General features: G+C 42.7%; 2 protein-coding genes across 5 annotated transcripts in view; one reads left to right on the top strand and one right to left on the bottom strand.

Moving 5' to 3' along the window:
* The first annotated feature begins 528 nt into the window (after nt 1-528).
* On the top strand, nt 529-3,081 carry HMGB2 (high mobility group box 2). 2 transcript variants are annotated; one of them, XM_030563152.1, is made up of 5 exons: nt 529-679; nt 1,194-1,364; nt 1,618-1,763; nt 1,852-2,026; nt 2,530-3,079. In XM_030563152.1, exons 2-5 carry the CDS (start codon nt 1,215-1,217, stop codon nt 2,689-2,691), a joined length of 633 nt encoding a protein of 210 aa, XP_030419012.1. In that variant the 5' UTR covers nt 529-679; nt 1,194-1,214; the 3' UTR covers nt 2,692-3,079. The 2 variants fall into 2 exon arrangements, with proteins under 2 accessions (XP_030419012.1, XP_030419013.1); XM_030563153.1 differs by lacking the exon at nt 529-679 and adding an exon at nt 714-775 and having other exon boundaries at nt 2,530-3,081.
* Nucleotides 3,082-7,429: 4,348 nt separating this feature from the next.
* Nucleotides 7,430-24,175, bottom strand: part of GALNT7 (polypeptide N-acetylgalactosaminyltransferase 7) — a 107,552-nt gene continuing 90,806 nt past the window's right edge. The window contains exons 8-12 of one of the 3 annotated variants that reach the window (XM_030563587.1): nt 23,098-23,220; nt 19,379-19,597; nt 13,490-13,588; nt 12,053-12,181; nt 7,430-9,280 (exon numbers count right to left, since the gene is read on the bottom strand). In XM_030563587.1, the coding sequence (XP_030419447.1) occupies nt 9,143-9,280; nt 12,053-12,181; nt 13,490-13,588; nt 19,379-19,597; nt 23,098-23,220 (708 nt within the window). In that variant the 3' untranslated portion in view covers nt 7,430-9,142. The remainder of the gene's footprint in view (nt 9,281-12,052; nt 12,182-13,489; nt 13,589-19,378; nt 19,598-23,097; nt 23,221-24,175) is intronic. The other 2 variants (XM_030563586.1, XM_030563588.1) reach the window with 2 other exon arrangements.

The raw sequence follows: 24,175 nt of genomic DNA on the forward strand, positions 1-24,175 counted from the left end.
CGTTCATAAACCCCGCTGGCTTTTAACGGCCTGTAGGCTGTAAATAAGAAGTTTCGCAACAAACCCGCCCGCCCTAGTTCCTTTCCTCAAGCCACAGCCGTCTCTACTTTCAGACTGCCAATCCTGTCCGCCTCCCGCACCTTTTTCAGACTCCTCTTGTTTTTCTCACTTAACATCCCTCCCCCTCCCTTTGTATTTTTAAACCACGCTACTCCGCCCCGCTCTATCCAATCGCAGCTCGAGTATTCCATTACACCCAATGGCAAACATCCCCGCGTTTTTTTAAACTATTGCTCGCCTCCAATCGGCGCCGTAGCTCTTAGTCCCGCCCCCGTCCTCTCCCTAACCGGTTCCAACGAGTACAGCAGCCAACGAACCCCTGGGACTCGACCTAACTTAAGCACTGCTCTTTGGATGACGTCAGGAGAGCGAGGAACCAATCCATTGTACTTGCAAGCGTAGGGGCGTGACCGTATCGGTTCAAAAGGGTGTGATAGCCAATCGGATGACGCGGTAGGCGGGACCGTAGGTGCTGTGGGTCAAGTTGCTGTGCCGGGTAGGACTGTGGAAAACAAGAGACTGTAAGTGCGTCGGAGAGAAACCATTTGGCTGTGGCAGACGGAGCAGATCCCAGCACCAGAGCCCGACACCCCGCAGCCGCCGTCTCCCACCGCACCAGGCAAGGCCCCAACAACTGCAGCCTGCCCTGAGGAGTGTCCGCGCCGCTCCGTGCTGGTGACGGTGCCAGTGGGAGTTGGGACGGGACCAGCCATAAGTTGGGGCGCGGCGGCGGCTCCTGGGCGCAGTGGGTGGACGGCCCCGCGGCGGGGGCGGTGGTTTTGTGGGGACTTCTTGGCTCTCCAGGCCGGCTGGGCAGGACCGCGTCCGCGGGTTGGGGCGCGGTGCCATCGGGAGAGCGCGAGCGCGGTGGCATTTCGGGAGGGGGGTTTGTGGCTTCGCTGGGGCCGCTGGTGCGGTGGAGGCGCCTGTTGGGCCCGGGGAGGCCGCGCCGCCCCGCCCCGTGGAAGTTTACTCGGAGTCGGATGCCGCTTGGCTCCTCGGGAGAGGGAGGGGTCGGGCCCGGGGGATGGTTAGGCGGGAAGCCGCCGCTAGGGGATAGGCGGGAGTGGCTTCAGCCGCAGCCCCGCCCGGCAGGCGCCGCCGTCCCTTTCTCACTCCGCCTCCTCCCCAAGGGCCCCGTGACCGCTCCCGCCATGGGCAAAGGCGACCCCAACAAGCCGCGGGGCAAGATGTCCTCGTACGCGTACTTCGTGCAGACCTGCCGCGAGGAGCACAAGAAGAAGCACCCGGACTCCTCAGTCAACTTCGCTGAGTTTTCCCGGAAGTGCTCGGAGAGATGGAAGGTGAGAGGGGGCCCGGGCCCGCCCACTGGCCAGGCCGCACCTCGGGGCGGGCGGGGCTTCCCTGCTAGCTCAGTGGAGAACGGTGCGGGGTCTCGTGTCTGGGAATCGTGACTCCCCTCCCCCACCGCCTCGTCAGCCTGTTTCATGGGTTTATGGGAAAGAAAAGGATCCTCGGGTGCAGCTGCTGTTAGCTGTTAATGAGTCACCAGGCCTTTTAGCTGATCTAACGCCTCTTTTTGCAATGTGTCTGCAGACAATGTCTGCAAAAGAAAAATCAAAGTTTGAAGATCTGGCGAAAGGAGATAAAGCTCGTTATGACAGAGAGATGAAAAATTATATTCCTCCTAAAGGCGAGAAGAAGGGAAAGAAAAAGGATCCCAATGCTCCTAAAAGGCCACCGTAAGTGTCTTCATCATGGAATGAAAAGTATATTTTCAGTTTTGGTCAGTGTGACACCTTTTATTGTTCTTTTTTTCTTCCTGATCAGATCTGCGTTCTTTCTCTTTTGTTCTGAACATCGTCCAAAGATCAAAAGTGACCATCCTGGCTTGTCTATTGGGGATACTGCAAAAAAACTAGGCGAAATGTGGTCTGAGCAGTCAGCCAAAGATAAACAGCCATTTGAACAGAAGGCAGCAAAACTAAAGGAGAAATATGAAAAGGTACAGTGAAAACATCCAAGAATGTATATGTGGTCCAAAGTTTGAGCAGTTACAAATGAAATAGTGGTGGCATGCTCTATGCTTTACACAAGGGGAAAAAAACCATCGCTGCCTCACAATCCTGAATAGACTACACAATGTGATGGAAAACTGAAGAACATTCAATTTCTATAGAGATAGGATAGACAAGGCCTTACTGTGTAGGAAAACACACCAATGTAAAAATATTCAGGCCGGATATTGCAGTGATTCTCAGTTTGCTCCATACCAAAGTTGCATCTTAAAATAGGACAGAAAAAGCAGGAAGGCTATAAGCCCCTGAAATCTGATCTGGGGATTCCTATGGGGTGGGTCATAAGTACCAGGTTGAGACCCTTTCTCTTAAAGCATCTAATCTGTATGTTCAGCTCAGTATAACGCAAACAATTGTTAAATTAACGTTAGTCTCAGGATTTACAGGGATGTAATTCATTACTTGAAACTTAATGACATCACTCTTTCAGGATGTTGCAGCATACCGTGCCAAGGGCAAGAGTGATGCAGGAAAGAAAGGTCCTGGTAGGCCCACAGGATCTAAGAAGAAGGCAGAACCTGAAGAGGATGAAGATGAGGACGATGAAGAGGAGGAAGAAGATGAAGAGGAGGAGGATGAAGATGAAGAGTAAATGGATATCCTGCTGTAAAGATTTGTGCTCGAAGTCCAATATTTTGCTAAGAATGTGAACTCAAGTGCAGCTCATTGTTAGCTTCAGTATAAAAAAAAAACTGTACAGAATTGTGTATAGGTAATGTGATTCTTTGTAGGGAGACCTATATTTTTTAATGTAAGTAGTAGCTGAGGGCCGCTACAGTTAGGTTCTTAAAAACAAAAAACGGATGTTGTGGAATGTTTTTGCATATTTAATGGTTTCTTTAAAATTCAGTGACTGATAGTTTGATGTTTTTAGCAGAGTAAAACATAGGAAGTAGCAAAATAGTTGATCTTATATTTTGTAGAATATTGCATTGTATTACTTTTTTAACAATTTTGTAATAAAATGATGTACATTACTGTGTTCTGTTGTTACTGTCTTGGAGCATCTTCTAAAATACTCTTTATGATCATAAAGCAATAAATGGATACACTTAGGTATTTATAATTTGACACTTTAAACTTTCTTTACTTGTAAGCTCTTTTTGGGGTAGGACTGCCTAATCTAAATACATTATAATAATGGGGCCCTGATTCTAAATAGTGATTGTGGATACTTCTGAAATGCTAATAAGTGGCACGACTAGAATTCAGATTTTTCTCACGAGTTGATTACATCTTACATCATTGCTTGCTTGAAACTGGCTTCCTATTCTGTTTCTATTTATAAGTTAACAACTTTGGCAAAGTAAAATCCCTGAATGGAGATTGGTAAATATTTTGTTTCCAAAGGATGTCTTTGCTGCCAAAATATATATTTTTGTAAGATAAAATAAAAGCCTTCTTCTGATGAAGACATAGCTTTAAAGTTAACATGCATCCTTGTTAATGAGGATTTATGATTTTTTTAATCACTTTGAAATAGGCCCTCCTTAACGAATACTATTAAATTACATTTAACAGTGAATTCTGCTAGCATAGGAGAGGTGGTGTGTTGTTTAAAGGAAGGATTGAGGTCAGGGCCTAAAGCTTTGTCTCAAGATGTTCTGTAGTTGCCAATAGGTACAGTGATAACAGCTTTGCCTTACAATTTTGCTTCTGTACACAATCTTAAACCCTCTCTCTATGCTTTCACTTATATAGGTTTGACTATACTAGTGCTTAACTGGTGATCTGATCCCTTCCCCTTAACAAAAGGGAATTTTACAAAGTAATTTTGATGGTACTGGGAGCTGTTAGGACACTGATTCAAACAAATGAGACTCTGCTTTAAATAATCAGGTCCTTGATCCTCCTGTCAGTCTACATAGGCTTAGAAACCTTTTTAAAGCATATACCTTAATATCTGTTTTTAGGGTTCTAGTTTTCCAGTTCAGTATTCAAGAGGGCTTGTAGGTGAACCCTATGCACTAGGTCAGCAGTTCTCAAACTTTGTTGCCTTGTGGCCCTCTTCTGACAACAAAAATTACACAACCCCATGAGAGAGACTGAAGACAGCCACCGGCAGGGGCCATGTTACCTTATCCTTGATGGTAGGGCTTGGGCTTCCAACTTGCTGGGGCACAGGGCAAACACCACCCTTGGTGACCCCATTAAAATGGGGATCATGACCCACTTGGGGGTCCCAAGCTACAGTTGGAGAACCCCACTGAAATTTGGTGCTGGCACCCCTTTATTAGACAGTGGGGACAGATAGGCTAAATTTCAGTGAGTGGCAGTGTGACCAGGCACTTGTGGTTCCACTGCCACAGAAACCTAGCCTGGCTGGGAGCAGCTGGGGCAAATCTCAGTAAGTGGTAATGCATCCTGTTGCATGGGATTGCCCACTAGTGTTCAATGCTGAAATTGTGGTATATGGCCCTGAAAACAATTATTTAAAACACTGATTCCAATAAATGGGATTCTGTATTGATAGACCCAGTTCCATCAAGATTACATTGGAAAGTCTCATTTTGTTAAAGGGGAGGGGTAGGTAGGAGCCACTTTTTTTTTTTTAAATGAAAATGGATGTGAGTGAAGGTTGAGAGCCCATGGTCTAAAGCGGGTGGGCAAACTATGGCCCATGGACTGCTTCTGGCCTGTCAGATGCTTTTATCTGGCCCTCGAGTTCCTGCTGGGGAGTGAAATTGGGCTCTTGCCCTACTCCAGCCACCCAGTGATCCCCAGTCCCCACCCCATCTCTCAATTTCATTGATGAGCACCATCTTTTGACATGCAGAGCCACACTTCACTGTGCTGTTTCTGGGATTGGAACCCCATCCCTATGCAGCAGGCTTGGCCTCCCTATGCAGCAGAGCACCTAATGCCCACCCAGTCTACAGCCTGACCCTCAAGAGCCTCAAAACCACCCTGAGGCTACACCAGTCTCAGCTAGGGTATTGCTGCCCATGCCAGTGCCTGGTATGCCTCCCCCCTTCGAGTCACTGCTGGCAGGGACCCTGCGAGTCTCCAGTACTGCCCCTGTAGAGCTCCACAGAGTCCCTCTCCCCCACCAGGCATTCATGCCTGCCCTACAGTTTTCATACCCAGATGCTGCCATCAGGCCAAAAAGTTTGCCCACCCCTGCTCTAAACCTTTAACTCCCCAGGCAACTAACCCACTTAAGCCCTAATCAACACAGGGGCCTAGTCACTTTATAGCATAGCTGCAGCACAGTTAACTATGGACATTCTTTTACAGTGCACTCCCATTTAGAAGAATCATTGCTGTAAGAATCAAGGGCATATAGTGATCAAAACAGACAAAAATCATTCGTATAGGCTAAATATACTCTGCTTATAAGAATCAAATAATCTAGGAGGGATGTTAGGCTTATAAAAGACATTTACTGTAGCTACAATCCAAAATTGGTAGTTTGGGTGGGGGGGTGTAAAAATCACCCCTTTCCCCTAAATTGGGGCAAATTCTTTTTACTCTGTGCCCCCCCCCCTCCATTTGACAACTTGTAAAATGCCAAGTTTGTACATGCACATCAACCTTGGTGACATTACTGTCCAAAAATGGAAATGATGGGTATTGTGTTAAAAGTGGAGTAATAGCCCAGTGAGGGAACTAGTTGTCATAACCATTTTACATGGAGGCATACCGTTAGCTACTGGAAAAGATGTGTAGGTAACACCACAACTGAGCACTATAGCAGCAGTCTCATCAAGTACATACAGTAACTCCTCACTTAAAGTTGTCGTGGTTAACATTGTTTCGTTACATTTCTGATCAATTTGGGAACATGCTCATTTAAAGTTCTGCAATGCTCCCTTATAATGTCATTTGGCAGCTGCCTGCTTTATCCATTGCTTGCAGGAAGAGCAGCCAGCTGGTGGGGGCTTTGGACTGGCAGCCCCCCCATCAGCTCCATCAGCTCTTCGCTCCCCTAATTTCCCTGTGCAGCAGCTGCCCACCAGGCTACCAATTGCCAGCAGTTCCGCTGTCCCTCCCCCCACTGCCATGTGTTGCTCCTGCCCTCTGCCTTGGAGCTGCTCCCCTGAGCCTCCTGCTTAATCTGTGGGGGAGGAGAGGGGCTAATGTCAGGATGTCCCCCTGCACCCCACTTACCCCATCTTCCACAGAGCATGGGGGACACATGACAGGGCTCAGGATGGAGGGAGCTTCCTGGCAGCAGCTGCCACTTCAGCTTGCGGATCTACTTAACAAGGCAATGTACTTAGAGTGGGGTCAGCATAGAATCATAGACTATTAGGGTTGGAAGGGACCTCAGGAGGTCATCTAGTCCAACCCCCTGCTCCAAGCAGGACCAATCCCCAGATTTTTACCCCAGTTCCCTTAATGGCCCCCTCAGGGATTGAACTCCCAACCCTGGGTTTAGTAGGCCAATGCTCAAACCCCTGAGCTATCCCTCCCCCAATACTTAAAGGGGCAATGTGCATCTCTCTCTCACACACAGAGTGCATGCCTCTTTTTGCCATGCTCTCCCCTCCCCTCCATTCGTGCTGCCTTGTAGAGTGTGAGGCTACATTAACAATGAGTTAATCCTGGAGGGCTCATCCAACTGCTAGTTCATCATTCAGCACTAAGGCAGTCCCTGGGAAATATCCTACCCTCTAACTTAATCATCTCAACCAAGCCTCACAATCAACATCGCTGTGTACCAGTATTAAATTGTTTGTTTAAAACCTATACTGTGTGTATATTAAATATATGTCTTTTGTCTGATGAAAAAAATTTCCTTGGAACCTAATCCCCTCTCCTATTTACATTAATTTTTATGGGGCAATTGGATTCACTTAACATGGTTTCGCTTAAAGTCATGTTTTTCAGGAACATAACTACAACATTAAGTGAGGAGTTACTGTACTTTGCTGAGGAAAAAATACTGAAGCTTTAGTATTGTGATGTGGTAAGTTTAGGACTAAATCCTGCATCCTCCTCCCCTTAAAGTCCAGTAGCTATATTCCTACACAAACAGAAGAAGGTGAGCTTATTAAAAAAAGAACTAGCTTGGTAATGTAATGTTGTTAACACCAGGTACATTTTCATGGCTGCTGTAGGTGAATACATACTACTGTTTAATTCTGGGGAACAACGTTTTACATTGTAGTTCAGAGATTCAAGTGACAGCATAGCCAACTGGGCTAAGGCAGTGGATGGAAGGGGCCAGTGATTAGGGTGCGAGTCTGGGATTTGGCCTGGCTCAGGTTGAATGCCTTGCTTATCATAGCCATTCTGTTCAATATCTTCATCAATGATTTAGAGAATACACTTATAAAGTTTGTGGACAATGTCAAGCTGGGAGGGGTTGCAAGTGCTTTGGACAATAAAAGTGTAGCAAACCCACAAGTTAAAATATTTGTTTTAATTTTCCTCACCTAGAAAACACGCAATCCAGCATTAAGATGCACATCGGCTCCCCAAATATTATCCCTAATAAAACTTTTGAAGATTTATACAATTTCTACAGAAACATAGTGTATCAAAATCTGCATAAATCAAATTTATAAAATGTGTAGAAATGCATAGTGATATCAGTTTACAAAGCAAGATATGGGACATTTTTCCCCCCCAAGCAGGCTACAATAGGAAAAGTCATTACAGCAACAGCTTCTGATGTTCTCATGTTTTGCAGTTCGCAGTTTCAGATACAGATTCATATGCACATACAGTATCTTTTAATGAATTGCACAAAATACCCATTTAAAATACACATCTGCACAATTTATATGCCACCTTTCTTTCACTAATGCATAGTAACATGATTAATCTACCCAACACAAAAAATGGAGTCAGTTTTCATACACACAAATAATAAAGTTACCTATACTCTTATTCTCCTTTTTCCAGTTTCTCCCTCTTTATTTTCTAATTCTATTTTTCACACCTTTTAAAGGACAGCTGAGAAATTTAAAGAAGCCAGAGGAGATCCCAAATCATTGCCAAAATATGCATAGATAGATAGCTTTATAAAGGTCAAATTCTGCCTTTAGATATGACACACAACCCTTTCTAACTTCAATGGACGTTACATGGAACACTAATCTGCATTTGAGGGCAAAATTTGGTTCTAACACAAATACTTTCAGGGTCTGATCCTGTGAGGTGCAAGGGCTCAACTTTTGTTGGTGAAACTTATGTAAGCCGAGGTGGGATTTTTTTTCACTCATTGGACTAACTAAAGTGCTAGTGTAGACAAAGCCTAATATAGCAGGTGTATCCAAGTGCTACTCAGCATACCTGGTTCAGCTTACTTAAAGTTCCAATGAAATTACAGCACCTAGCTGCAAAAGGGACATTTTGCAATATTTTTGGAACCCCCTACAGCATTTCTGGTGTGGTCTGTACCTTTATTTGCCTTACCAGTATGTAGTAAATACAGAAGTCAGATTGGCAAAACAGACTTGTCTTCAGTAATTATGGGGGTGGTACAACTAATCCTTGTCAATATGACTTATCAACATATCCATACTGTACATTCCATCAAAATGTTTTTCTTGTAAAATATATAGAGAAATGAAGGAGGCACTAATGTTGAAATCTACCTTTCCAAAAAAGCAGCATGACTGTGAAAGAAGGCCACTCTGGCTAATAACCCGTGGCAGTGCTTGGTAGGATGTAAAATAAAATAAAAAGATACAACAGGTTGATAATCACCACATTATATGAAAGTCTGGGTACTCCAACCTTTTCAAGTGTGTGTAAAAAAACTGCCTTCAGACCCCTGAGTGAAATCCCAAAGAAGACCACAGTGCCTTTAACTTTGTTCCTATAAAACATAGCTAAGAGCACATTAAACCCCCAACATCTTAAAACAAAAAGATGTAAACATCTACAAAGTTTAAGGTAAAAGCAGTTTTGTAAACATTAACTGCAGATGATAATGTTATTGTAAAATCACAGTTCATCTATGTCCTTCATCCAAGTCAGGAGATTTCAGGCTTGCAGCTGTACAAAGTTAATAGTTGCAGCAGTTTTCAGGTTATTTTCAGTCCTGTACAAATTAATGTTTCAGTAGGCCAGGTTTTTGTTTGTTTTGTCTATACACTAAGAATGTTGTTCATTTCCCATTTTTGTGTTGCTTTACTGGAGTCACATTCAGTGATGAAGACTTGGTGTAAGACCTCTGAGCGATCTAAGCACTTCCCTGAAGGAATATGGGTAAATCTATGTAGATTCTGGAAAACAAAACAATCAGAAATAGATTTAAGATCTTCCCCATCTAATATGTGTAGCTGTCTGAAAACAAATTACCCAGGGTCCCTGTGAAAGTCTCATTTCTACATTAATAATTTTATCACTTATTAGGCCTATATTTTCACATCTTGAAATGTTACATTATAAAAATGTAAATAGAGGCACTTGGTCCGTTTGAAAAACCTACACTTATTCCTCATAGGAAACAGGCTACTTCTGCATAACTGATCCTAAACTATGTTTAATAAAAAAAATTGTCTAGCCTAGTTATTTTTTTTTTAAAGACAAATAAATGCTTGAAAACAAGACCTTTCCTTTTTAGGATTGCCATCTAATCTGGCTGTTTATGCTTCACCTAAAGTTATAATCATAATGCCGACATTACAGCAATGCAAATATTTGGGGTGAAAGTGATGATTTGCCTCAGCTCTTCTCCCACATCATCTTTTTCCAGTGGTAGCAGGGAGAAGTGGGGTTATGACATAGCCATTGTCCCCCAAATCAACAAGTCAGCAAAAGACAAAGGGAATATTCTGACCAGATCTGGCTATACTCTCTCTCTGGGATACCTGAGTGCCTGCCTATAGGAGCACTGCTACTGAATCCCTATAGTCACATAACTGATTCACTAGAGTAGGCCAAATCTTGTGACTGTTTGACCGACACTGAAACACTCCTCAAAAAATGTTGCTGTTCACGTCTGCACTGGGCATCACATTTCTTGTACTGGTTATAACTGTTATATTCTTACTGATGGGGTTGGACTGGGGGAAGATATTTTAAAATGGGTTGCACAGTAATTAAACACTGAAAATCTGTCTCACAAGTGCACCAAGTTTCCAGTGTTTGTTTGCTTACCCACCTTCAATAGTCTTTTATCATATTTATTTGGAAATAAACCAAATGTTTTGGTCCACATTCTGTGCTGTGCCTACTGGGCCATGCTCTTCTAACTTCTAGTAACAGAAACATTGAAGCAAACAATTGCGCAATTGGCACAGCTACTGTGGAAAGGGATTTAACTTGTGTAAAAACAAAACCTAATGAAATGGCAAGTAACATGCTGAGCCACATTAGAATTGGTGGAGACCAAACAAGTTGTACATATACACTACAGAACAAAATAGACACCAAAACAGTGTGTATTGATTTTTATCTACATTGCTGAGATTTAATGGTCTTGTCTGTCTCTTCCCAGCTTTTTAGCTCCATACAAACAGCTTTTTGTTATTCAGGACTTCACAGCTGTATGCAAATATTACAAAAACTTGCGTGTCAGTGGAAGGTAAATAGACTTTCACCACATAATGCTTAACAAAGAATCTAGCTGCTTCAGGCAAATAGAATCCAGATACCAACAGACTAATGAGTGAATTGATAAATGCACAACAAGCTAGATGGTAATGATTCAGAAAACAAGTGGGTAATAGCAATCTGGCATTCAACCCTGTTAGACCACATTATGCCCTCAAATACATAATTGAGGTGTGTGCGCGCGCGTATGTATTTAAAGCCAAATTTCCTTATTGGTGTATTCTATCTTTATCTCTTTTTACTGGAACAAAAGTGTAAGCTGACTCATTAAATATAATAGAGAAGTAGGATAAAAATGTTTTCAAAGTTAGTACTTATTCCAAAATACATATTTACTTAATAGCTGTTACAAGCTATGAAATCAATACTTCATTTAAAGATTCAGATCTTTCACAACAGCATCACACAGTGGCCACATGCATCATTTAGAAAACACAAGACAATATTTACCGAGAGAATAGGTAGCTAACTCAAAAAAGAACAAAACCAAATGCTGAACAAGACATAGGACAACACATATAAATTACTAAATTTAGCAGAAATAGAACTAGCATTGCTGTACTTCCCCTCCCCTCTCTCAGTACTGCTGAAAAATGTAATTTACATGGAGCACTATTTCAGTATAGATATGCAATGTAATCAAGTTACATTATTTGAGCTGCTAAATTCACCCTAGCATCTGTGCCAGCTTCTGGCAGTACAGACATTGTGGAAGACTCTCTTGGTGGGAAGGGCATTAGCAGGAAGGTTGCTGTGAGCAAAAGCTGCTGCAACCTTCACTGGGGTGTGCATGCCACCACAGTGCGAAAAAGGGGGCAGCGGGAATGTGCTGATTCAGCACATACCCATAGAATCATAGGACTTGAAGGGACCTTGAGGGGTCATTTAATCCAGTCCCTTGTACTCATGGCAGGACTAAGTACTATCTAAATCATCCCTGAGAGGTGTTTGTCTAACTTGCTCTTAAAATCTCCAGTGATGGAGATTCCACAACCTCCCTAGGCAATTTATTCCAGTATTTAACCACACTAACAGTTGGGAATTTTTTCCTAATGTCTAACTGAAACCACCCTTGCTGCAATTTAAGCCCATTGCTTCTTGTCCTAGCCTCAGAGGTTAAGGAGAACAATTTTTCTCCTTCTTCCTTGGCAGCAGCTCTCCTGGTGGAATTTAAAGCTGCTTTTCTGCAGTGGAAATCCTGGGAGAGGGTGGGTAGTGCCAACAAAATCCATCTTCCCTCAGAGTGAATTCCTCCCATAAAGCAAGAGGAGAGCCTGGTACAGGAAAGTGAAATTTACATTTTGCCACACCAAGTTCACTGAATCTGGTCCTACAGCTTTACTTCCAGATGTATGCACAATAAAAAAAGTCTTAACAAAATGGGGTGTAAAAAAAATCTTAACAAATCATCTATCCTTGCACCATATGCTGTCACATACCTTGAAGTATTGCCATTCCTTGTATTCATTTAGATTACAGTGCGTAATCATAACTTTTGATCCATCAGGTCCTTTAGTCAAACACTGGTCATACTGCATTAGTTGATTAGCTTCATTTATTCGAAAAAGCTAAAAGAAAAATATTGAGGCACCTTTTTGTTACTGTAGACACAAAGGGTGAACTTTATAAGGTAACTGAAATTTCAGAAGCAATACTATAACAATTAATTTACATCATATGGAATATTCTTTTGAAATTATCATCACACCTACCTTTGCTTAAATAGGACTGATTTATTTTAGGTGATGCAATATATTAGCTTTTCACTATCAGACTTAGCATACGAAGTACTTTCTTTCTGAGCTCAGAAAACTAAATATATACAACTACTAAATTAAGTTAAGAACACAGGGGATAAATGCAAAAGATTTTATTTGGAGAGGCTCCTGAGAACAGCTGGATAAATCAATCGGTGGGTTGATGGCTATATAATCACTGTCTTTCAAAGAGCTGGAAACCAGTGAATTTTTGTCCTCACCAGTATTTTCAAATGAAGACCATAATAAATTTAAGAACTACAGAGCACTCGGCCAGAGGGAAAACTACCAAATTGAAATACAAACAGATAATTTCTGCTACTTCTTAGATCGGCATTTAATTAAGGTAAGATTTTACAACGGAAAAAGAATGATTTTTTCAGAGGCTTTCTAGAGTACTGTATGCTGAAAATGTATTTTCACAGGGTACTGTATTATATTTTAAAACTACAGTTACAATAATGACATTTTTACTTAAAAAATCATATTCAGTTGGCTCTTAAACAGGGACACCATCCTGTATGACTGCATAAGATTAAGTCCTATATCTATCTATCTATCTATCGAGAGAGAAAAGATAATTTTTTGTTAATCTCTTCATTCTGCTTTGAGCCATTTTTCAGTTTACAGACTTTCAAAACTTTAAGTATCAAATTCAAGAAGATAAAGCTGACTGCCTGAAGTAGGTCTGTCTTTGTGGTGGTGAGATGGCAAAATTGTGAAGACTTGGGCCAAATTGTGCAATAGTTTTATTACAATTATCTGTTAGGAACTAAGCTTTTTCCAATTTAACTCAGCTTCTCTTATGAATTAATTTGTATTTTATTCCTTGCTTCTGGTAGTGGAAAGCCATTTACTGCATCAGTGCATTGCACACCTATATCACAATTCTGAAAAGTAGTAACTAAGGCATCACAGTGAGTAAAAGGAATATTTCCTGAGTGGAAACAAATCCCAAATTCCCACCTATAAAAGCTGGCACAGTCAACAACTTTTTCCCCACATTTAATCTACTTTTTGGTAACCACAGTAGTTTTAGGGACTTTATCAGAGAACAGCTTTATGATTATTCATTGCATCAACTGTCTCTTTCAAATGTCTTGCCTCAAGGTTACTTACCTGATTACCTCCCATTCTGTGGCATGGTCCAAGTTCTACAAAGCCGCCATTGGTGTGCCCCATGCTATCTATGCAGTAAGCAGTTTCAAAGCCTCTGATCTGTGGGGATAGAAGGAGAAAAGGGCTTTTTCCACTTCAGTTTAGACTTTGGGAAAATATGATCTCTAGTGCAAAGAAGTTAAGTAATATCCTACTTATCGTCTTCCAACGAATAATATACACGGATATTTGAAGCAAGACTGCAAGAAATTTGAATCAAATGAGATAAGGTTGTTAAATTCTCAGGAGAAAGTTTTATGAATCCAACTGTCCATACTAATTTGAGAGCTATTGTGAGATAACAGACATAAATATGCTAGTGAATATACTGTATGGAAGTTTGATTTCAAATTTACCATATTCATACAGAACAGGGGCTCTTTCAGATGTAGGCCTGGTTTCTTATGCAGTTAATCCCCCATGAAAGGATTCTTCACGTTCCTGAATGGTGTGCAGCAGGGGCTTGCAATTAGGGTTGATCGGGCTTCCCACCTAGGAGAGGATCTGAGGGATGAGATAGGTGGTTGTTTTGTTCAGACTTAAAATGAAATGGAGCTTGACCTGAATGTCAGAAAATTACTATGATAAAGCTTCAACATTGTAGAATTCTGGTGTCCACATTTTAAAAAGGATTGTGAAAAGAACCACAAAAATGATTTGAGGTATGGAGAAAAAGCCTTACACATTGAGAGACTTAAAGAGCTCAATCAAAAAGAAAACTGAGAGCTTATTTGATATAGTATATAGGTACCATGGGTGGGGGTGGGGGGCGGGAAATACCGAGTACTAAATGATTACTGATTGGCAGCTAAAGTCAGACATATACAAATGGGAAATAAGGGGCGGAGGGGAACCAAACAAACAATGAAGGTGATTAACCATTGGAAAAAAATGTCTCTCTTGTATCTTCAAATCAAGACTGGATGCCTGTCTGGAAAGTATGGTTTAGTCAAACAAGTTATTGAGCTAAATGCAAGGGTAACTGGGTGAACTGTAAGAGCCTGTCATATACATATCGTTCAGCTAGTTAATTGTCACAGGATGAATGGCCAAAAAATCCCTTTTATGGGAGTTGGGCCTAGTTTCACATATGAGCTCTGGGAGGTAGCTGAGCTGAAACATATCAGCAAAGGATCAGGTGATTATTAAAAGCCAGAAAGTGACTCAGCTGGAACAGAGCTGCCAAGAGCCTGAAGGCAGTAACAGGAAGGAGAGCCAGAGCTAACAGTAAGTAGTTGGACTCCTGTAGGAGGAAGCAGGGTATGGCTGTCAAGCAAGTGGCCTGTAGAATGGAAACCTGTAGTGAATAGATAAGCCCCTACAGAACACTCCAGGTTAGGGCAGGGAAGGAGTGCTCAATGTGCTGCACTAATTTTATGTGGAAGAAATAAAACTGAAGCCCTGAGAAGAGGGTCTGAACCAGATTCTGAATATGGTGTCACTCCTTCCTGGGTTGAGGGGACTGGCCAGTAGTCTATAGTGATCTGGCCCTAAATTCTATGAATCTATGGGTATTTATCACAGCTGTCTTCCCAAATAGATAGAGTTTATCACCAATCTTTACACATCATGAACAGCAGTGATTAATGAAGTTTCCAGTGAAATATTAACCCAGTTGTAGTAGAAAGAGAGAGCCTGAGTCACGAGCCCTTGTATAAAAGGCCTGAACTAAAGCAGTGGTCAAGCCTTGCTAATATAAAGCAAAGTTAGCAAAAAAGTCAGGCTGTGAGCAGAAGTCAGGTCCTGTTATAAAACATGCCTGCTTGCAGGTTTGCAGAGCCTGGCAAGAATAGGCCTGGTACTGCAAAAATACACACCTTCTTGAGAAGTACTAGGCACAGGACACTCATGAAAACACCTTCCAGAAGGGTGGTACCAGTACACCCTGATACCAAGTATGACACAAACACGCTTCCCAAAGATGATACAAGGACACACTGACCTCCCCTTAAAGATAAGGTCAGGATGACAGGGTGATGAATAGAGATGTTTTGATTGATAAGCCCAACATGTACAAGGTGAAAGGGTGGTAACTAAACATGTCACAGGGGCAATATGTAACTTTTTTGTATAAAGAGGAGTCTCAGCAGGTGTGTCTTTGACTGGCCTGGGGGCAGGAAATCGAGAATCCCGCCATACACTGAGCTGGTCCATTGTTACAGGCATACATGTGCTAGCGTAACTAGACACTGGTCCGGAGAGCTAGAACTGTGCTTCATCAACAATAAACCTGGCCGGGTGTTTTTGCTACTAAACCAAGTCTTGTGGTCTTATTGAGCAGTTCAATCGGAGCCTAATGTACAGGCTATCTGGCCAGAGCCAATGCAGCACGTAGAGAAAAAACACACACGCAGAGCCAATGACTAACTGCATCAGTGACATGGTTGTTCACCAGCATTCTATTCTAGTAATTCCACTAAGAAGCAAACAAGGAGGGAGAACCTACCAGCAAGTTAGGGTGTTTTAAACAGCTGGAAATTAGTGGAGGGTTGACATGAACACTAATCCAAGAAGCTACAATAAAAAGCAGCCATCCACTTAGTGACGGAATCCTTTAAATATGAGAAAAATAGGACTGGAAAGAACTTTGTATCCAAATAGTAGAGACAAAAAGGTTTTGGCCATCCAGAAATACAACTGAGGCAATGTTATTAAAAGTGCAACAAAGGAGCATTAAAATCCTGTAAACATTGTGTAATGACTGCTGGCCATTGTTTAAGAGAGATCAAAAACATTTCAGAGAAACCTGAGGACATAGCACTCTGATTCATGCCACACTACTTCAAGCTTCCCTGTCACTTCATCCAAGGGGCTGCTGGCTTCAATTCCTTTTTTCAAGGATGCTCCCTGCCTTTTTTCCAGACACTATTATAGTGATTCTAACAGCTCAGTCAGGAGCTAGATGTTGACATATTTTCCCCACCTTAGGTGGACTTCGGAACAGTTCTAAAGCTGATCAACTAACTTACTGCTTTGTATTAACTCTTGGACAAGAAATCTGCCTTGATGGAGATAGTCTTGTTTCCCTGGGCTCCCAGATGCAGGACTGTTTGTCCATCTTCACATGCACTTTGTACAACCAGGTCCAAAGGCCTCATAATAGAGCCTGACAGATTCCCAACATGCCTGTTGTGCACTGGACAACTCTGTACTCCACCACAGCTCTCTGGAGGTCACATAAGTAGATCCTTCATACCTATAGAAGAGTAAGTTCTTAAAACTACTCCCTTGCACATCTAATGGATTAGCCAATTGACTAAGAAGTAGAATGGAATACAGGGCTTATTATTCTGCCAGTTAGAACACTCACTATCTCTGCCTCCAGGTTCTGCAGAAGTAGGTTCAGTACACTCATAGCGGAGATCAGGCAGAGCTTCTGGGGGACTAAAACAATCTTCATAAGCCAAGGCATTTCCCTGGCTTAGCAGGGAATCCTACAAAGGAGTATGTAAAAAACCCAGCGAGGATTGTCTATGAAAGAGAATTCAGTTCCTGTAAATCATGCACTGAATTTAAACCCTGCCAAGTTGTTTTTCCTGCAGTTAAATGAGAATGCTGAATCTGTGATGTCCCAGTAATTTTAAGTCTTCAAAGTCACATTCAAATGCAAATATCTTGATTATTCTGCATAATTGTCTCCCGATATGCCTTTTCTACATACACCAGTGTTCTTCATTGCAAGGCCTGCAAGCCAGTGGCAGCTCCCATCGACCCTAAGTGTGGCTCCCTAAGTTCCCTCTAAGCTGTGCAGCTGCACAGCAGGCTATTAATAGCCCTGCAGCAGCTCTAAAGGGCCATGCAGAGGAGAGGAGAGAGGTAGTGGGTGGGTGGGAACCAGGGAGGGGAGCAAGTTGGGACTTTCAGGGCTGCTCTGGGCCTCGGCCCCAGAGCTCCCTGCAGATAGAGGGCCCCTTCCCTCATTGCTCCTGTACTGCTTGCCAGCACCCAGCCCTGGGGCAGCCTGCCTGTATCCCAAACTCCTCATCCCTGCACCGCCAGCCAGAGCCCTCACTCCTGCCCTGTATCCCACCCCTCCACTCCTAGCCCTGAGTCCCCTCCTGCACCCTGAACCCCTCACCACCGCATCCCCTCTGCCCGGGCCCCCTCCTGCACGCCTCACCCCCGCATCCCAACCCTCTGCCCGGGCCCCCTCCTGCACCCCTCACCCCCGCATCTCAACCCTCATCCACAGCTCCACCCTAGAGCCCTCAACCCCAGCCAGAGCCCTCACCCCCACACCCCACCCTGGATCATCTCTCACACTCCAAACCCCTCGGCCCCACCCCATGTGGCTCTCACATTGAAGTTTTTTTTTTTTGCCAAAGTGGCCCTCACTTCAAAAATAGTGAAGAGCACTGAACACCATATCGTGATTCCAAGTTTCTTCTCAAAATACATTCTCACTCTGAAAGGCGGACTCGGGATTATAATCATCGGTGAAGAAGAGTACACACAGACAAAAGAATTCTCAACAAAAATGCAGAAGCAATAAAAAACATGTTAAAACATCATGAGTTAGTTACTTACTGTTGCATTTGATCTCCTGTCGTTACTCTATAAATACAGTATTTTCATACCTGTCTGTCAAGTGTTATCCAGACCCGCTATTTAGTGTCATGGTTACTGGGTAAATTGTGCCTTAGAACACTAACTCCCTCTCACATTCACCCCATGAGACAGGCTTTGCTACCTTCCTCCCCTCTTGGTGGAAGCACATGGTTCTGCCACTTTTTAGACTGGATCTCTGGCCTGCAGCCTCCCTATTTACCAAATGGGTCAACCTGACAGACTCAAGTGGGTTTAGCACTTGAAAGCACATTATCTCTGGAAACCTGTGACCAGCAGCTAGTTAAAGTGACACAGAAAGTAGCTTATTCAAAACAAAGTAGTATGATTTGCCAAAAGGAACACAGCATCTAAGAAAATGGGTTAGAACAGGGGTAGGCAACCTGCGGCACGTAAGCTGATTTTTAGTGGCACTCACACTGCCTGGGTCCTGGCCACCAGTCCAGGGAGCTCTGTATTTTAATTTAATTTTAAATGAAGCTTCTTAAACATTTTAAAAACCGTTTTTACTTTACATACAACAATAGTTTAGTTATATATTACAGACTTATAGAAAGAGACCTTCTAAAAACGTTAAAATGTATTATTGGCACATGAAACCTTAAAATTAGAGTGAATAAATGAAGACTTGGCACACCACATCCGAAAGGTTGCCGACCCCTGGGTTAGAACAACTACATGTTGCATACACGTATTAGTCTGCCTAAGATTACTCTCTCTATTCATAGCTTGGGTAGGTTCAGTTTATTACCATCTCTGGAGAGCCAGCCTGCCTGCCGCATGTCTGTCTGCCAGAGCCTCACTATGGTTGCTGACAGCCCACTCATCCCCCTTCTTCTCTAGGACAGCATCTTGAAGGTTTAGGATCCTCTATGATCTTAGCCTTTTAGCCTTGAGAAGAGTAAAACATGCCAACTAGGCTGGAGCCCGGCAGAGACATTCCCCCAATTAATAGCTGCACCCATTGTTCACTTAAGGAGCCTTATCTTTGTCATTGTTTTGTTTGCATGCCACTTAACAGCCTCCTTGGATTTAACTCTCACACTCAGGCAGGATAATATTAAACATAAATTGAGGTGCATGCTATACATGTAAAAAAAAAAAATATACATATTCCCTCATTTTCCACATTTAAAAACAACAGTAACCAAAATAAATTCTTTGTTTTCTGTTTAAATATTAAAATATTTATCAGGTACAAGAAGTTACAGTGGCTTCATTGTGGACTCCCAACTTTAAAAACCTATCGCATGTGCTGATTTTAGATGCATTCACTGTACATACCTCTCCCCAGTCCACATTTTTAGATGGTAAGGGATAGTGTGAAGTTATATCATAGGCTATTTCTTCCATAAACCATTTAAAACTTTTGCAGTTGTGATCTTCACGGAACTTTTTCAGCTCAGATATATCCCCATATGGTAGTGCTTTCGTCTCTGGACGACTGGCATAGAAGTAATCTTTGTACTCATCCCACCAAACTTCCACCACTCTGACATAGTTCTGTAGGGAGGGAAAAACATCACTACTGCAAAATAAAACCAATATCTTGTATGTATGAGGAATTTAATCTCACAGATTTAAGAATTCTTAGAAACATGTTAATACGTGTTATACAGCCCTCAACTTGCCACCTTTACAGAAGATACAGCACAAAAATAGCCTTTTTATATATTTTGGGAGTAAGACTAGCATAATTAAGTGAGCTTAGTGAAGGTTGTAATTATAACTAAATCTAGGGAATTCTCTTTTTTGAAGAAAAAGTTGCCTTAGTTAGGAGTACAATGAAAACAGTGCTGTTCATTTGATTGCAATACTCTAGAAAATGTGATGTTTCATCTGGAGTTTATTTTCACCTTCTACACTTCGTAGCATTAAAATAGAGTGACACCTTTTAACCCCCAACTGGATTTCACAAGTGTAACTGATCTGGATCTTAGGGCTTTGTGTACACTACAGATGCCACTGCAGCACAGCTATGTCACTACACTGCTGTAGTGCAGACACTTGCTACAGCCAGGGCCGCCCGGAGCGGGGGGTGGGAGGCAAGTGGGGCAATTTGCCCCAGAGCCTCCATGAGAATAATATTGCAACTTTTTTTTAACGGAAGGGGCCCCCAAAATTGCTTTGCCCCAGGCCCCCTGAATCCTCTGGGCGGCCCTGGCTACAGCAACACAAGGAATTTTTCTGTCACTGTAGTTAATCCCCCCACCTAACCTCTTGGTAGCAGATAGGGTCACAGAAGAATTCTTCCACTGAATTAGTGGTTTTGATACTGGAACATAGGTTGGCTTAATGACATCTCTCAGGGGCATACATTTTTCAAACTGAGTTTTAAGTGTGGATCAGGCCTTAAACAGTTCAACAGATACAAAAGAGAGATTCTATCTCCTCTCCATGCCTGCATTGGCTCAGCAGTACTACCAGGAATTATGATTATAAACACACATAAATAAAATAAAAAGTGTAAAATGATCTTTAATTTCACACAATCTTATCACACACGGTCTTATTCCCCTCTTCCCCAGTCTTCATCTTCCTTGTAGTAAGCTGTCCAGCTCACATTTTTATCTAGATCTTTATATGGATCTCATCACTGTAGTATTTGAATGCATCTGCCACAGATGGTTCGTTCTTTCTTTCAGCATGGTACAGCCAGTGTTAACAGTATGCAATTAAAATATGCTTGTCATTGAAGCAAGCAGATATGACTGAATACACAAGGGAGTAGACCTGTTTAGTAAGAAGGTACCAATTTAACTTTGTCACTTTCAGAACAAAACTGTACTTTAAACTAGAACAGAATATTAGTATAGCACAGGAGTGCATTTACAAGTATAGTAGTGATGTATATTTTATTCAATAGGGAGAAAATGATTCCAGATGAGGAATTTTCATATAAACAAGTGCTTCAATCAGATTTATCAGACTAAGGCAGTTGGAATAAAGTACTTACTGACTATTCTTAAAGAAAAATGATGTTTCTTTAAATAAGGAGAGTACGGTTAATGTACAGTAACTTGATTTCTTCAAGATACTTTGTTTCTGTGGGTGCTCCACAGTGCCAGTGCCCTCTTGACCAGAGAATGCAAAGTGATGTCTCCGGGCTCACGCCTATTCACAGCAGTGCCTGTGGCTTCCAAACAAGGGCATATAAAGAGCCATGGACCTACTGTCATTCAGTTCCTTCTTGACTGTGAAGCAGAGCCTCCAGAGCAGAGAGAAAGGAGGACAGGAGGTGGAGCACCCATAGGAACAAAATATCTCCAAGGATTCCAGTTACTGTAAAGTAAGTAACGTCTCCTCCTGTAAGTATATATATTCCACTTTAGGAGACTCCCAAGCAGTAACTCAACCAGGAAGTTAGTGCTGAAGAGTCAAGTCCAAAATGTTTCAGAGGACTGTGTCACCAAAGGCAGTATAATCCTTGGAAGCAGATAAAATGGTGTAATACTTGGTTAAGGTGTGAATGGAAGGCCAAGTTGCTGTACTAAAAAAATCTGTTATAGGAACATCCTTCAACAGAGTACTGGTGTGGACTGAGCTCCAGTGGAACCAGCAGATTCATAGCAGGTTAAGATGCAACCCAAAACCCACTCTGACAGTCTGAGCGGAAACAGGCTGACCCTTCATCCCCTCTGCAAATGATACACATAGTTTAGGATTATCTTAATCCTGTCAACAGGGCTGGCTCTACAGTTTTCGCCGCCCCAAGCAGCGCACCAAATTGCCGCTGCGGACGCAGTCCATGTACCCTTAGGGCGGTAGGCGTGTTTCCGCAGCAGCGGCAATTCGGCAGCAGCTTCTATGTTCAGAATTGCCGCCACTGCGGAAACACGCCTGCCACCCTAAGGGTACACGGACTGCCCCCGCCGTCCGTGCCGGCAATTCGGCGCACTGCTTGGAGGCAAAACAACAGGGATTGCCACCTCTTGCAGAATGCCGCCCCAAGCACCAGCTTGGAATGCTGGTGCCTGGAGCCACCCCTGCCTGTCAAAGTAGAAGGCGAGGATCCTTCTGACATTTAGTCTATGTTGGCTGATCTGCTTCTCTAAAGGTATGAGGTTTTTGGGTAGAACACAGGCAGGTGTATCTCTTGCTTAATGTGGTATTCCAAAAAGACCTTCAAGAGGAAGCGAGGAGGGGGATGTAGTGTTACCTTATCTTTATAAAAGGTGGCAAATAGTGGGTCAGCCATAAGAGCACTGAGCTCTCCCATTCACTGCCTGAAGTGATGTCTATGAGGAATGAAGTCTTGGAGATGTGGAGAGGAAACAGGTCACCATTGGTTCAAAATGGAGGTTTCCTCAGTGCACTGAGAACTAATCTGAAGTCCTACTGGGGAGCTGGGTTCCGTAGGGGGGAAACAAATTGCATATGCCCTTGAGGGATCTAGCTGTAGTAAGGTGGGCAAAGACTGAAAAGCCTTCAACAGATGAGTGGATGGCTATTACAGCAGCCAAATGTACCCCAATTAAGCTCAATGACAGACTGTGCGTCTTTAAATCCAACAGGCAGTCCAGGATTTGGAAAGCAGAAGCTCTGAGGCTCAGGAAGAACCAAGGGGAACATCAGAAGAATTTTCACTTCTGAAAGAAAGTTTTGAGAGTACTAGATTTCCTGCTTGATAAGAGAACTGACTGGATCTCATCTGAAACAGGTTAGCTCCATGCTCAAGAACCATCCAGGAACCATGCTCTCAGGTTCGAGGAGGGGTTGAGATGGATCAGGGTCCCTGAGTTCTACATCAGGAGATCCTTCTTGACTGGAAGACAGAGAGGTGTTGTCACAGAGATGGCACAAGATTCTGCTCTATGCAGGCAAGTGCCTGCAGACACTGTTTTGCATTCTCTGGTTTTAAGAGCATGGGTGCATGTGCCTCCTATGGTGGAGCACTCCCTAGAGACATATACTCAAAGACCTGTAATAAAGAAGAAATGTTGTATGTGTACAAGCATTGTTATTTAAGTTAAACTACTCTGCAGTTTTAAGTAAAGCCTCACCTTCAGCGTAGGAGAGGACCCAACGTACACTGGGGGCGGATTTCCTTGCCAACCCTGGAGACGATAGATGTGTCCAACACGAGAACAAGGAACAAACAAGAGCTTCCCTCCACACTGCCAGATCTATAAGTTAAAGAAAAGAGTGGTGGAAAAGTTGATAATACACATGTAAATTAAACTTAAAACAACAAACAAAAAAAAACAATTACGAACTAATTTACAATAGATTAAAAAATTAAATTACTTTAATTGGATAACATGCTGAGATCATAAAATAAATTTATGCTTAAGCCTGAAGTAAAATTAACAATGAGAGCTTGAAATAAAAGTCCTGGGCTGTATCCAATACATTCTTCAGTTCTACAATGGACATGTTTACAAACACCATTTTATAAATCATGTTTGAGAGATCCTATTCCATGACTATTTGCAAAGACAGGAATAAATGGGTATACAGAAACTGGAGCTGGTCAGGATTTATTTTATTAAACATCAGCTCATATCTCATCATAATAGGCAGTGTTCTTGCATTTATACTCACCCCAAATATTTTTCCCAATGGAAGTTATGGGGACACAGAACCCTTGGGTAACTCACAGGACTACTCTATTCTGGATAGATTTGTTCATCCCAAAGTACAGTAGCAGTCATTGAGAGAGAATCTTAAGAAAATTGCACCAAAACTAGGAGATAATCCTAATCACACATTCATAGAATCATACAACTGGAAGGGACCTCAAGAGGTCATCTAGTCCAGTCCTCTGCACTCATTATCTAGACGAGGGGGTGGGCAAATTTTTTGGCTTGAGGGCCGCATCTGGGTATGGAAATTGTATGGTGGGCATGAATGCCTAGTAGGGGAGGAGGGCTCTATAAGAGATGGTAGTGAGGTGGGAGGAGGGTGGCATGAGGGGATGGGGCTCCACAGGGGCAGTACCAGGGACTTCTAGGGGCCCTGCCAACAGTGACTCCAAGAGGGCTGTACCTGGCACCATCATGGGCGGAGAAACTCTTGCTGGGATGGGTGTGGCCCCTGGGTGGTTTCAAGGCTCTCAAGTGTAGGGCTGTAGGAGACTGG

The sequence above is a fragment of the Gopherus evgoodei genome, chromosome 5 (assembly GCF_007399415.2).
Source record: "Gopherus evgoodei ecotype Sinaloan lineage chromosome 5, rGopEvg1_v1.p, whole genome shotgun sequence".
NCBI lineage: Eukaryota > Metazoa > Chordata > Testudines > Testudinidae > Gopherus > Gopherus evgoodei.

Coding starts and splice junctions, on each gene's coding strand:
- HMGB2 (XM_030563152.1), top strand. CDS start 1,215: ATGGGCAAAGGCGACCCCAACAAGCCGCGGGGCAAGATGTCCTCGTAC. Junction 1,365..1,617: donor AGTGCTCGGAGAGATGGAAG/GTGAGAGGGGGC, acceptor ATGTGTCTGCAG/ACAATGTCTGCAAAAGAAAA. Junction 2,027..2,529: donor TAAAGGAGAAATATGAAAAG/GTACAGTGAAAA, acceptor TCACTCTTTCAG/GATGTTGCAGCATACCGTGC.